Consider the following 13,920-nt stretch of genomic DNA (forward strand, 5'->3'; position numbering starts at 1 on the left):
GGGCAGAGGTGTTACCTCCCCCTCCCCCTCCTGGCTCAGGTAACAGGCTCTCAGGTCTCCCATCCCCAGGGCACATTCCCAGGTCAACACTCCCCCCTCCCAGCTGCGTCACCTCGTCACAGGGCGTCAGTCTGATGCTGCCAGAGGCTCGCACCGCAAGCCAGCTCGCCTGGCCCCCAGGGGACACACTGGGGAGCTCGCTGAGCTAGCATCAGCTTCCAAGGGGAGGGACAAATGTCCTCCCAACGCTGGTTTCTCCCTTGCTCTCAGGCAGTCCATTAAGGCTCTTTTCATAGAGCTGGGCCTGGAGGATCCACACCACTATTTCTACCAGGAGATGGACTCTTGGGACCTTTCCAGGGAGAAGCCTGCCTCCAAGGCAGCACTGAGGAGAATCTGCGCACAGTGGCTTGAAGGAGCGATGCAGGATTTCCAGGTGCTGTCCCTCCCTCCCTCCCAATCCCCCCTTCCACCCCTCCCGCCGAGGGCTGGGCCCGGGCTGCCTGGAATGACAGCCCACCAGGAGGTTGGCTCTTCAGCATGGGAGGGTCTGTTCCTGCCAGTGGGAAGCAAGTAACCACTGCACGGCCCCCCAGGGGCTGTGAGCTCTAGTGCAGGGGGCTCAAAGCAGCAGCCAGACAGGGATCCCAGTGGGGTCGTCTTCTCTTCCCTCTAGCAATTATGCATGTGTAAAGACCAGCAGGCCGGGGCAGGGGAAGGCGCTCCTGGGGAGCGAGGGAGCAGGCTAAGCCTCGTCTACACTTGAAATGCTGCAGTGGCCAAGGGGAGGGGCCCTTATTGTCGGAGTTAATTCACCTGCCCGAGAGGTGTAGCTAGGCCAAGGGGAGAATTCCTCGGCCGACCTCGTGCTGTCTACGCTGGGCTTAGGTCGGCATTGTGACGTCTCTCCAGGGTGTGGGTTTTTCACACCCCAACTGACATGGCCAGGCCAGTGCAGGTTTTAAGTGTAGACCAGGCCCTAGAGAGAGGGGGGCTAGTTCAGAGAAAGGGGAATCTGCAGAGCTGGGAGGCCTGGCTCACCCTCCCAAAGCGGCTGTGCTCACAGGCTGCCCTCCTGAGTCCCTCCTCAGACAAGGGTCCTCACCTGGGGGCTGAAAATCTTATTATAGAAACGTGCCCAGCTGAGCCCTGCTGCCACCTCAGACTCCCCACCCCCGCTCCATTTGGATGCTCTGTCCAGCGCGGGAGCTTCTGCAGCAGGGCCCTTCTCTTCGGGCCTCGGGCTGCAGCCCAGCACGTTGCTGGTGTGGTACGAATGCTCATCACGGTAATAACGTGTCAGGCAGCAAAGCAGAAAGGGGCTGGAAAGTTTCTGCTTCAGGCTCTCCCAGCTGCTTCCTTCCTGATCCTGGCCTCCTCCTGCCTGCTCCCGTGTTTTCTCCACCGCTGCCTGCCCGCAGGTTGTGGGATCAAAGCAAACCAGTCCCAGGTTATATGAAGAGATTCTGTGAGTTTGGGGGTTGGTGGGAATGGGGAGGTTCAGTTTTGACTGGTTACGTCTGTTTGCTCCAGGATCACAGGAGCAGCACGCTGGAGCCGTTCCAGGCACGGGTGGGGAACAGGCACTTCCCTGACAGCAGCCCAAAGGTGAGGCCAGTGCCGTGGAGGTGTCTTCAAGCCAAGCTCCCGTTGCATGGCCCAGTGTCTCCCAGACCATATGTCTCAATGCCAGGACGAGCCCCACCACCAGCTCTCTGCTCCAGCTGCTTCCTCCCCTCCCCAAGTATCTGCAGCCTTAGCCTGTAATCAGGGCTAGTGCAACCAATAGGCGAACTAGGCAGTCACCGAGGGTGGCAAGTGGTTGGGGGTGGCCAAAAGTGTGCTCCGGGGCGGCGGTGGAGCGGAGGTGAGCTGGGGCAGGGGGCAAGGGGAGGGCCGCCTGCAGCAAGTAATGGGGTGGGGGGGAGTGCGCAGGGGAACCGCTCCCTGCCCAGCTCACCTTTGCTCTGCCTCTTCTGAGCGCACCGCCCTGCTCTGCTTCTCTCCCTCCCAGGCTTGTGGCGCCAAACAGCTGATGGGCGCCGCAGGCCTGGGAGGCGGGAGAAGCAGCGGTGTGCTCGGGGAGGAGGCGGAGCAGAGGTGAGCTGGGGTGGGGAGTTGCCGCACGGCTCCCTGGGCCGAGGGGACGGGGGGAGTAGCCACACGGCCCCCCGAGGGGCTAGCGGGGAGCTGCCGCAGGGGGGCGCCTCAGGGTGGAGGGGGGGCAGCAGGGAGCTGCCGCAGGGGGGCGCCTCAGGGTGGAGGGGGGGCGGCAGGGAGCTGCCGCAGGGGGGGCGCCTCAGGGCGGAGGGGGGGTGCAAGGTGGAAGTTTCGCCTAGGGTGCAAAACATCCTTGCACCGGCCCCGCCTGCAATGATGTAGTTACAGCTACTGAGCAGGGCCAGCGCAGGCGGCTCCCGCAGAAGAGAGGAGGCGTGACCCCCACCGCTCCAGTTGCTGGCAGGCTGAGCAGACCCACAAAGCAACGTCCATAGCTAGTGCCCTGGTCGTCAGAGAGGAAGTGTCCTGCGGGCTCGGATACCATGGTGAGGGTGCAGCCTATTCATGTGGCGAGGCTTCTGCAGGATGGATTTTCCTGTCACTTTCAAAGGATCTTTCTCCTGTATAACAGAAACAGCCCTTTATACTGGGTGTAACCACTTCAGTGCCGAATGCACCGGGCAGAGGCTCGGGTGCCTGCCCGTCTCCCACGTGCAGCATGTCATTTTGAAGCACTGTCATGCCTGCAGCAGCTCCTACGCTAGGCAGGCAGCCCTTGCTGTTGTTAATCGGCGTCTGTCACTCCTTTTGTAGGCTAAAAAAGCTGCAGGGAGGAGCAAGGTTTTTCTATCTGCTGGCAGCTCAGAGCTGTCACTGGGGCCAATAGACGCAATAAACCATTTCTGTAAAGTGCAAATGAAGAGGGATTTGGAGGACCTGAAACAGCCAAAATCTGCTGGAGCACAGGAAACCAAGAACACAGTGATGGCCTTGCCTTTCATTGGGAGGTAAGTTATGCAACAGGAGGTGACCAGATAGTAACTGTGAAAAACCAGGACATGGGGTGGGAGGTAATAGGCGCCTATATAAGAAAAAGTCCCCCCAAAAAGGGACTGTCTCTATAAAATGGGACATCTGGTCACCCTATGCAACAGGAGGAGGTATGTGAACTTAGGAGGCCAGTGCAGGCTGCGTGGTCACAGTGGCTTTGCTCACAGGGCCTTGTGTGGTCATTGCAAAGGACTGCAGCAATTTGTTCTTATGAACCCTGTAGGCAAAGTAAGTCACATGGTGCCGAGGATAGCAGCATGCTCTTTAGGGTGCTGGGAGGAGGTGGAGTCTGGTTGCTTTGTACTGCTCTTATTCTTACTTCTATCGTGCCCAGAACAATGCTGGGTGTGTTACAGAGCAATAAAACAGAGCCTGGCTTCAGAAAATATGCCAGGAGTTGGAGCCACACCCCGTTCAGCCGTAGGGTTAACTTTAAAAGAAGTCTAAACTTGTTAAGATATTAAGGCACCCGAACAACCTTCACTGTACCCTGCAGGGATGCAGTGCGATAACTGTCTAATTATTAGTGTCAAATAGTGTTTGAAGCCTTAAGCTACATCTACACTGCAGCAAAACATCCACAGCTGGCCTGTGTCAGCTGACTCGGGTTCATGCCGCTCAGGCTGCGGGGCTATGAAATCGCAGCGGAGACGTGGGCTCTAGGACCCTGCCCCCTTGTGGCAGCCCAGAGCCCAGCCCGAGCCCTGCAGCCCGAGCCCAAGGCAGCTGGTGTTATTGCAGGGTAGATGTGCACTTAGGTTAGATTAAACTGATTTTAAAGCAATATTAGATTGTTTCATTTTATTTTTGTTCACGTTGTGCTGTTCTCCCGTGAGCCCCATCCCATCAGCTCTAAGCAGGCACATGACAAGGGGAATTTAACCAGCTCAACTTCGCTGTGGGGCCAGCTCTTCTTGGTCCTCTACCTGGCTCTGGGATGGTGAGCCTAATGCTATCGTCATCCCTGTTTCTTAGCAACTCAGCTACTGTCACTTCTTGAATGAGCTCCTGTGTGTATCTTAGTCCAAGTGAAGAATATCTCCTCTCGCGTGTTCTAGCTTTTCCATGAAACAGTCACTCACAGTAGCAAGAAATTGTTTCTCTAAACTTTGTCCCGTTGTGCCACGGGATCAAAGTTCTCCTTGTCTCGGATCACAGAAACAAGTGAGCCTGCAGTGAAATGAAAAGGTGGGACATTCAAAACCGAGGAAAGGAAATACTTATTCACACCCCGTGTGTGAACAGCCTGCGGATCTCCCTGCTACAGGAAGTCATTGAGGCCAGGATTAAAAAAGGGATTGGACATCTATATGGCATCAAAATATCCAGAGTTGTTTTGATTAACGATAACAAATTCTGGAGTGGGCATTAGACTTCCTGCTTCAGGGCTTAAGTCAATCTCTAGCTTAGGGGTCGGCAACCTTTGAGAAGTGGCGTGCCAAGTCTTCCTTAATTTCAGGTTTCGCCTGCCAGTAATCAATTTTACATTTACAGGGGCCCCCCGACGGAACCCAGACTGGCAGCGGGCAGAGCGGTACCAGCGGCTGGGACCCCGGCTGGCAGGGGCCGGCGGCCGGAACCCCAGACCAGCAGTGCGGGCGGCAGACGGAACCCCAGACCAGCAGCGGGCTGAGCAGCTCAGCCCACTGCCGGTCTGGGGTTCCGTCCGCCGACCCCTGCCAGCTGGGGTCCCGGCCATCGGCCCCGCTCAGCCCGCTGCCGGCCCAGCGTTCCATTCACCCAGGCCAGCAGCGGGCTGAGTGGGGACAGCGGCTGGGACCCCGGCTGGCAGGGGCTGGCGGCCGGAACCCCAGACCAGCAGTGCGGGCGGCAGACGGAACCCCAGACCAGCAGTGGGCTGAGCAGCTCAGCCCACTGCCGGTCTGGGGTTCCGTCCGCCGACCCCTGCCAGCTGGGGTCCCGGCCATCAGCCCTGCTCAGCCCGCTGCCGGCCCAGCGTTCCATTCACCCAGGCCAGCAGCGGGCTGAGTGGGGACAGCGGCTGGGACCCCGGCTGGCAGCAGAGTGCCACTAAAAATTGGCTTGCATGCCGCCTTTGGCACGCATGCCTCAGGTTGCTGAGCCCTCCTCTAGCTATCAGAGACCAGGACAAGTCCGAACCGGGGGGCAGATTATCCCACGTCCGCTTCTGCGGGATTCTTACACCTTCCTCTGAAACATCCAGTGCTGGCCACTGTCGGAGGGAGGATACTGAACTATCAGGTGGGCCTTGGGTCTGATCCAGCCTGCCAATTTCTATGTTCCCAGGCAGGCCTTCACCTTATCCTTTATTCTGGGCCACACCATCCTCCATTGCATCCCCCTTCATTTGCCACTAAGGACCATGCCTTGTGAGCATAAAATGGAGCAGGTTGTAGCAACCCTGATCTTTAATACAAAAGGTGTGATCGATGACGCCTACTGGTCCCAGCATGCAATGCTGCATCTGTATCCCAGAGGCAAGGTTGGAGCATTATGTGCTGGGGCCTGTGGTCACTACAGTGCACACGTCATTAATAGGATAACAGTGGTTCACATTACACTGTAGGATTCTATGGGTTGCACTTTGGCCACCCCCATATTGCACGCCGTTTGGTAAAACTGCAGTGAGAAATCACACCTAGCAGCTTTACGGGGTGGGATGTCATACTACCAGCCAGGAGCAGGCCGGCACTCGTGGGTTTCCCTTCACACCCGCCTCCATGTCTAAGAAAAAGAGTTTCCAGCACTGCAGAGTGCAGAGAATAACGACTGTTTCTGTGCCAGGAGCCAGGCCATCTTGCGGCTAGGAGAGACCAACACTATGGCGCGAAGGAGACCGTCCCAGCGTAAGTAGTGGCTCTCCCCAACTTCTCCCTGATTTTCTCTGCCTCTCCCCTCCTTGTAGCCTGTCTCTCTCCCATGTTAATAGTGACCTGAAAAACTTTTCACCAGTCAGGTGCAGGGTTCTGTCTTTAGTATTGTAGCCTTAATCAAGATCAGGGCCCTGTTGTACTGGGGGAAGTACACCTAGAGGGACACAATTCTTTCCCCAACGAGCTCACAATGCAGGTTAAGACCAGAAATGACAATGCAACAAACCAACCAACCCATGGGTGTGGAAGGGGAGATAAAAGGGTTCCAGCGATAGTAACAATTCAACAAGTGTTACTTACGTAGACTCGCTGGGTCACAGCTGGATAAGTTAGATTTTTTTTAAAGAACATGTGAATAAACAAACAAACCAGATGTTGAAAGTTCCCCGCTGCCCAAGTGACGCACAGCTGGAGCGGGAGTCATATCTGCGGCTGGTGTCACACACTCTCTCAGGCCAGCTGGAATGTCACTCGCTAGCAGGGCTGCAGGCAATGAACAAAAGTTTCCCATTCAGCTCCTCCTCCTGCCCACTGGAGGCTGCTTCTCCCTGTTCCCTCAGTGCAGCCCAGCCCAGGGAGGGCAGGAGGTGGGGAGGAATAGGTGACCAGCACAGCTCTCCAATGGTCCTTGTTCCAGCTCCTCTGCCACGCAGTGAATTTTACTCTTTCTGAGTGTGTTAGGGCATCAGTGTGTTATAACTCATGGTTAGGAACAGTTTTCAGGAACAGTGTGACTTACCCTTCTGAATTGTTATATGCTGAGTTTGTTCGGGGGGGGCAGGGAAGAACCAGTTAAACGGTTGCTCCTGTTGGTTGTGTCTTTGGATGGGTGGCTTCATAACTATGTAGAACCTTAATACAAAGAACATGTTGAAAAAAAAGTTTTCACAAAACAAATTGCTTCATATCTGACCTCTTAATCCTCGTCCTCAAGGAAACCGGCACAACACCTTCAGAAGACGAGCCAGGGAGCTTAAATTCATAACTTTGCTAGGCCCTAAAAAGTATGGACTCAAGACACTGGCTTTATGTCCCGTTACAACAAGCTGTAACCCACTAACCTTCCTTTGTCCTGTGACTGCAGAGGTGTTAACTGCCCACTTCATCTTGAAAGGTCTCCTGTAACATGTGTTAACTTCTTATGCTCATCAATCTGTTCCATCTTGTATTTAGCTGTGACACCCTGAATATCTTTCCCAGACCTGAAGAAGAGCTCTTTATAACCTTAAAAGCTTGTCTCTTTCACCAACAGAAGTTGTCCAATAAAAGATATGACCTCAACCAGCTTGTCTTTCTAATATCCTAGGACCAACATGGCTGCAACAACACTGCAAACATTTGAAAAAGAGTCATTTCCAAAGTCCCTCAGTCATTTGGTTTATAGGAATGGAGAACAAAGCATCAACAGGAAGCAGACAGTACTTCAACAAATCCTGAAACAACACACATGAGCAAATGCATCATCTCAGTGTTAGTGTCCTATTAGGTTGGACAGTGACCTGTTAGATACTAGCATGCATGCTCTGCTTATCCTCCTCTTTCTGGAACTGCTCACTAAAGTAACTACATTTAACATCCTTGTAAGGGGGAAAATACCAAAGAAGCCCAACATGAAGTAGCATTTAACTTCAGAAGGGGGACTTACACAAAAATGAGGAAGCTAGTTAAATGGAAATTAAAGGGGACAGTCAGAAGTGAAATGCCTGCAAGCTGCATGGAAACTATTTAAGAACACGAGAATAGAGGTTCAAACTAAACGTATACTCCAAATATAAAAAACAGTCAGAGGACCAAAAAAATGCCACTGTGGCTCAGCAACAGAGTAAAATAGAAAAGGAGTACTTGTGGCACCTTAGAGACTAACCAGTTTATTTGAGCATGAGCTTTCGTGAGCTACAGCTCACTTCATCGGATGCATAGCATATCGTGGAAACTGCAGAAGACATTATATACACACAGAGACCATGAAACAAAACTTCCTCCCACCCCACTCCCCCGCTGGCAACAGCTTATCTAAAGTGATCATCAAGTAGAGCCATTTCCAGCACAAATCCAGGTTTTCTCACCCTTCCCCCCCCCCCCCCCCCCACACACACACATACAAATTCACTCTCCTGCTGGCAACAGCCCATCCCCCTTTGAAACCCCTCTTTATAATGCGCATGATAATCAAGGTGGGTCACCTCCAGCACTAATCCAGGTTTTCTCACCCCCCCCCCCACACCCCCCCCTCCAAAAACCACACACACAAACTCATTCTCCTGCTGGCAACAGCTCATCTTACAATGTGCACAGCAATAATCCAAGTTTAACCAGAACGTCTTGGGGCGGGGTTTGCAGGAAAAAAACAAGGGGAGACAGGCTACCTTGCATAATGACTTAGCCACTCCCAGTCTCTATTCAAGCCCAAATTAATAGTATCCAATTTGCAAATGAATTCCAATTCAGCAGTTTCTCGCTGGACTCTGGATTTGAAGTTTTTTTGCTTTAAGATAGCGACCCTCATGTCTGTGATTGCGTGACCAGAGAGATTGAAGTGTTCTCCGACTGGTTTATGAATGTTATAATTCTTGACATCTGATTTGTGTCCATTTATTCTTTTACGTAGAGACTGTCCAGTTTGACCAATGTACATGGCAGAGGGGCATTGCTGGCACATGATGGCATATATCACATTGGTGGATGTGCAGGTGAACGAGCCTCTGATAGTGTGGCTGATGTTGTTAGGCCCTGTGATGGTGTCCCCTGAATAGATATGTGGGCACAGTTGGCAACGGGCTTTGTTGCAAGGATAGGTTCCTGGGCTAGTGGTTCTGTTGTGTGGTATGTGGTTGTTGGTGAGTATTCGCTTCAGGTTGGTTTCAGAGTAACAGCCGTGTTAGTCTGTATTCGTAAAAAGAAAAGGAGTACTTGTGGCACCTTAGAGACTAACCAGTTTATTTGAGCATGAGCTTTCGTGAGCTACAGCTCACTTCATCGGATGCATAGCATATCGTGGAAACTGCAGAAGACATTATATACACACAGAGACCATGAAACAAAACTTCCTCCCACCTCACTCCCCCGCTGGCAACAGCTTATCTAAAGTGATCCTCAAGTAGAGCCATTTCCAGCACAAATCCAGGTTTTCTCACCCTTCCCCCCCCCCCCCCCACACACACACATACAAATTCACTCTCCTGCTGGCAACAGCCCATCCCCCTTTGAAACCCCTCTTTATAATGCGCATGATAATCAAGGTGGGTCACCTCCAGCACTAATCCAGGTTTTCTCACCCCCCCCCACACCCTCCCCTTTTTTCCAAAAACCACACACACAAACTCATTCTCCTGCTGGCAACAGCTCATCTTACAATGTGCACAGCAATAATCCAAGTTTAACCAGAGCGTCTTGGGGGGGGTTTTGCAGGAAAAAAAACAAGGGGAGACAGGCTACCTTGCATAATGACTTAGCCACTCCCAGTCTCTATTCAAGCCCAAATTAATAGTATCCAATTTGCAAATGAATTCCAATTCAGCAGTTTCTCGCTGGAGTCTGGATTTGAAGTTTTTTTGCTTTAAGATAGCGACCCTCATGTCTGTGATTGCGTGACCAGAGAGATTGAAGTGTTCTCCGACTGGTTTATGAATGTTATAATTCTTGACATCTGATTTGTGTCCATTTATTCTTTTACGTAGAGACTGTCCAGTAATAATGCGTTGGAGGGGTTTTAGTTGGGGGCTGAAGGTGACGGCTAGTGGCGTTCTGTTATTTTCTTTGTTAGGCCTGTCCTGTAGTAGGTGACTTCTGGGAAGTGAGCTGTAGCTCACGAAAGCTCATGCTCAAATAAACTGGTTAGTCTCTAAGGTGCCACAAGTACTCATTTTCTTTTTACGAATACAGACTATTAGAGTAAAATAGGTGGTTAGAGGCAAAAAGACATCCTTTAACAATTGAAAGTCATATCCTACTGAGAAAGAGAGAAAGGAGCATAAACTCCGGCAAGACAAGCGTAAAGTCTACTTAGGCAGGCCAAAAAAGAATTTGAAGAGCAGCTAGCAAAAGACTCAAAATCTAACTGCAATTTTTTTTAGTACATCAGAAGCAAGAAGCTGCCAAACAACCAGTGGGGCCACTGGATGATCAAGGTGCTAAAGGAGCACTCAAGGAAGACAAGGCCGTTGTAGACAAGCTAAATGAATGCTTTGCATTAGTCTTCACTGCAGAGGATCTGAGGGAGGTTCCCACATCCAAGCCATTCTTTTAGTTGACAGTTCTGACTAACTGATCCAGATTGAGGTGTCAGTAGAGGAGGTTTTGGAGCAAATTGATAAATTAAACTGTAATAAACCACCAGGACCAGATGGGATTCACCCAAGAGTTCTGGAGGAACTCAAATGTGAAATTGCAGGACTACTAACTGTGGTCTGTAACCTCTCATTTCAATCCGCTTCTGTACCAGATGACTGGAAGGTAGCTAATATGACACCCAATTTTTAAAAAGGCTCCAGAGGTGATCCTGGCAATTACAGGCCGCTGAGCCTGACTTCAGTACCAGGCACATGGGTTGAAACTATAGTAAAGAACAGAAGGATCAGACACGTAGATGAACATGAATGTTGGAGAAGAGTCAACATGGCTTCTGTAAAGGGAAATCCTGCCTCACCAATCTACTAGAATTCTCTGAGAGAATCAACAAGCACGTGGACAAGGGGGATCCTGTCGATATAGTGTACTTGGACTTTCAGAAAGCCTTTGATAAGGTCAAAGATTCTTACCCAGAGTAAGCTGTCATGGGACAAGAGGGAAGATACCCTCGTGGATCAGTAACTGTTTAAAATATAAGAAATAAAGGGTAGGAATAAATGGTCAGTTTTCACAGTGGAGAGAGCTAAATAGTGGCGTCCCCCAGGGGTCTGTACTGGGACCTGTTCTGTTCAACATATTCATAAATGATCTGAAAAAGGGGGTGAACTGTGAGGTGGGAAAATTTGCAGATGATACAAAATTACTCAAGATGGTGTCAGGGACTGTGGATCATGAGCCCTGGTCCACTGGGGCTAGGCACTCCCACCTGCCACCCAAGTGACCTGCTAACTGCTTCTGGAATAGCAGTGAACTCTGACAGAGTACTCCAGTCCAGAGATCTGATTGGTTGGACACTGCGGGTCTTGACTGGTCCCCAGCTTCTCTTTAACTCAAGCACAGGAACAGGAAGTCTGTGCAACTGGGTTCTCCCTGCTTAAGGCTGTTTCCCCTGAGATACCTGCTCCTCCTGCCTGCTACTGATCTCCGGACACCTGACTCCTGGTTTGCTCTTTGGCCTGTCTCAGAGCCTGATGTCCTGGTAACCTGACCCTGTCTGCCTCCATACATCTGACTCTCAGTTTTGCCCTGTCGTTTGCCTTGGACTCCGACCTCCTGGGGTCTGACCCGGCTTGACTCCCGACTCCTGCTCTGACCACTTGGTCAGACCACCCACACCCCAGTTTGCATGTTCCACTGAGGCTACAGGAATGGGCCCGGTCAGTGGAATGGACCTCGCTAACCCTTCAGGAGCACGGGATGTGTTCAAGTGGGCCATCCATCTTCAGACAGACAACTAAGCCCTGCAGGCCTGGGTCATCCAGCGGACATTGGAGAACCAGCTCTTGCAAGAGCAAGTCACGCAGTTGTGTGCAGAAAACGCTGCACTCCAGACAGGGCTCGTGCTGCCCTCTTCCCCGATACCACTGCCAGAACGGTTTGATGGTAATTGCCGGTGATTCCGGGGATTTATAAAGCAATGCTGCCTCCTATTCCTGATCTACCCTCAGTCCTATAAAAAGAAAAGGGGGACTTGTGGCACCTTAGAGACTAACAAATTTATTAGAGCATAAGCTTTCGTGAGCTACAGCTCACTTCATCCGATGAAGTGATGGGGTGTTCACCCCACACTTGCCCTGAAGGGGTTTATGTAGATTGAGAAGGGGGCTAATTAACCCAACAGGCCACAGCTGGAGGGAGTCAGGTATGTAAGCAATCCCCTGACTGAATAAGGAAGCCCAGCTGAGGCAGAAGGAGCCAGGGTGGATTTATAAATGACCGGGCAACAAAATGGCAGATGAAATTCAATGGTGATAAATGCAAAGTAATGCACATTGGAAAACATATAATCCTCACTATACATATACAATGATGGGGTCTAAATTAGCTGTTCCCACTCATTGTGGATAGTTCTCTGAATAATCTGTTTAAGGTTCAGTGGCAGTCAAAAAAGCTAAGAGAATAGTAGGAACCATTAGGAAAAGGAGAGATAATAAGAAAATATCATAATACCACTATATCAGTCCCTGGTAGGCCCACATCTTGAATACTGCGTGCAGTTCTGGCCTCCCCATCTCAAAAAAGATATACGTGAATTGGAAAAGGGATGGCAAAGAACAAGAAAAATGATTTGGGGTGTGGAACAGCTTCCATACAAGCAGAGATTAATAAGACTGGGACTTTTCAGCTTGGAAAAAGAGACGACTTGGGGGGATACGCTAGAGGTCTATAAAAACATGACTGTGGTGGAAAAAGTGAAGAAGGAAGGGTTATTTACCCCTTCACATAACACAAGAGCTAGGGGTCACCCAATGAAATTAACAGGCAGCAGGTTTAAAACAAACAAAAGGAAGTATTTCTTCACACAACGCAGTCAATCTGTGGAACTCATTGGCAGGGGAGGTTGTGAAGTCTGAAAGTATAACTGGGTTCAGCAAATCATTAGATAAGTACATGGAAGATAGGGCCTCAATGGCTATTAGCCAAGATGATCAGAGACACAACCCTATTCTCTGGGTGTCCTTAAACCTCCGACTGCCAGAAGCTGGGACTGGACGACAGGGCATGGATGACTTTAGACAGTCATTTCTGGGGGACAGGGGTTCTCTTGTGTGAAAGTGCAGTTCCATTAGGTGCACAATTGGCAGTCTTAGGTATACATCATAAATGTATATATGAACATACGACATTTGGGTAACACACCGCCATCTATTTTGGCCATAGGTAGGAACACACATGATGGAAAGAAATAGCAGTCACACAGCACTATTCAGAACTATGGCATTTCTTTTTTATTCTTAATATATTTTTGTTTCTCCCCTTCAAACCCAGGTTTCTACCTTCCGCGCATTTTTCCACTCCCTTTGTTGACGGGATTTGTACATGCTATTAAATTGCCAGTGCCAAGAATCAACCTGAACCCATTTCCACCTGATTCTGACATGCCAGCTTCACAAAATACATTCATCTCCATGCATCAGAAAGTCCAGAAATATTTCATCCCAAAGTTCTCATTTGCAGATAGCTATCCCTGAAGACATGGCTACCCAAGATGGCTCTGCATCGGCCTGACTCCCAGACTTGATAATGAGCAGAGGCCATTGAATGCAGAATGATAATGGGCTCTTCTAGGTCTGGCTATAAGGAAACTAAATAAAATGTATGGTAAAGATGGGAGGCCCAGCTGAGAGTTATATACCAACAACTGGATGGAGCAAGCCACACAAAACAAAACGCACTGGGGAAATAATAAATGTGGAATCAGGATTGTTCTAGTCAATAGCTTCAGACTCCATTACTGTCTCCTCTTCCCTTTTCTTGAAATGTGATGAAGAATCATTGATTGGATAAAGCTCTGTTCCAAACTCCTAGTTCCATCAGCAAAAGGGACTGTGGAAATATGTGGGAAATTAATCTCTGCTCCCATCCCTGCTCCTGTCTGCAGGAAGGGGAACCCCGGGCAGCAGGGGAGGCAGCACCTTCGTGCGTAAGAAGACAGGAGTGAGGATGAAAACATGCCCTGGCCAGTGGGCGAGTGGAGGTTACAGAGGAGGCTTGTTGAGGTGCTAGATCTTGGGCAATGTTCAAACTCCACTGAAGTCAATGGAGCTACGCAAGGGGTGAATGGCCTTTCAGCGCTGGCCTTAGCATCTTTTCTCAGGATCAGATCCCTGGAAGGAAGTGTTCTCTTATCCCCTCTCTAAACCAGGATCGCCTTTGTTCATAGAGA

General features: G+C 50.5%; 1 protein-coding gene across 1 annotated transcript in view; it reads left to right on the plus strand.

The window, feature by feature from the left end:
• Positions 1-13,465, plus strand: part of WDR97 (WD repeat domain 97) — a 71,400-nt gene extending 57,935 nt beyond the window's left edge. The window contains exons 22-26 of the mRNA XM_043541898.1: positions 271-436; positions 1,534-1,608; positions 2,815-3,008; positions 5,818-5,879; positions 13,023-13,465. Of these exons, the coding sequence (XP_043397833.1) occupies positions 271-436; positions 1,534-1,608; positions 2,815-3,008; positions 5,818-5,879; positions 13,023-13,225 (700 nt within the window). The 3' untranslated portion in view covers positions 13,226-13,465. The remainder of the gene's footprint in view (positions 1-270; positions 437-1,533; positions 1,609-2,814; positions 3,009-5,817; positions 5,880-13,022) is intronic.
• Positions 13,466-13,920: the final 455 nt, after the last annotated feature.

This window comes from Chelonia mydas, chromosome 2, assembly GCF_015237465.2.
Source record: "Chelonia mydas isolate rCheMyd1 chromosome 2, rCheMyd1.pri.v2, whole genome shotgun sequence".
Classification (NCBI taxonomy): domain Eukaryota; kingdom Metazoa; phylum Chordata; order Testudines; family Cheloniidae; genus Chelonia; species Chelonia mydas.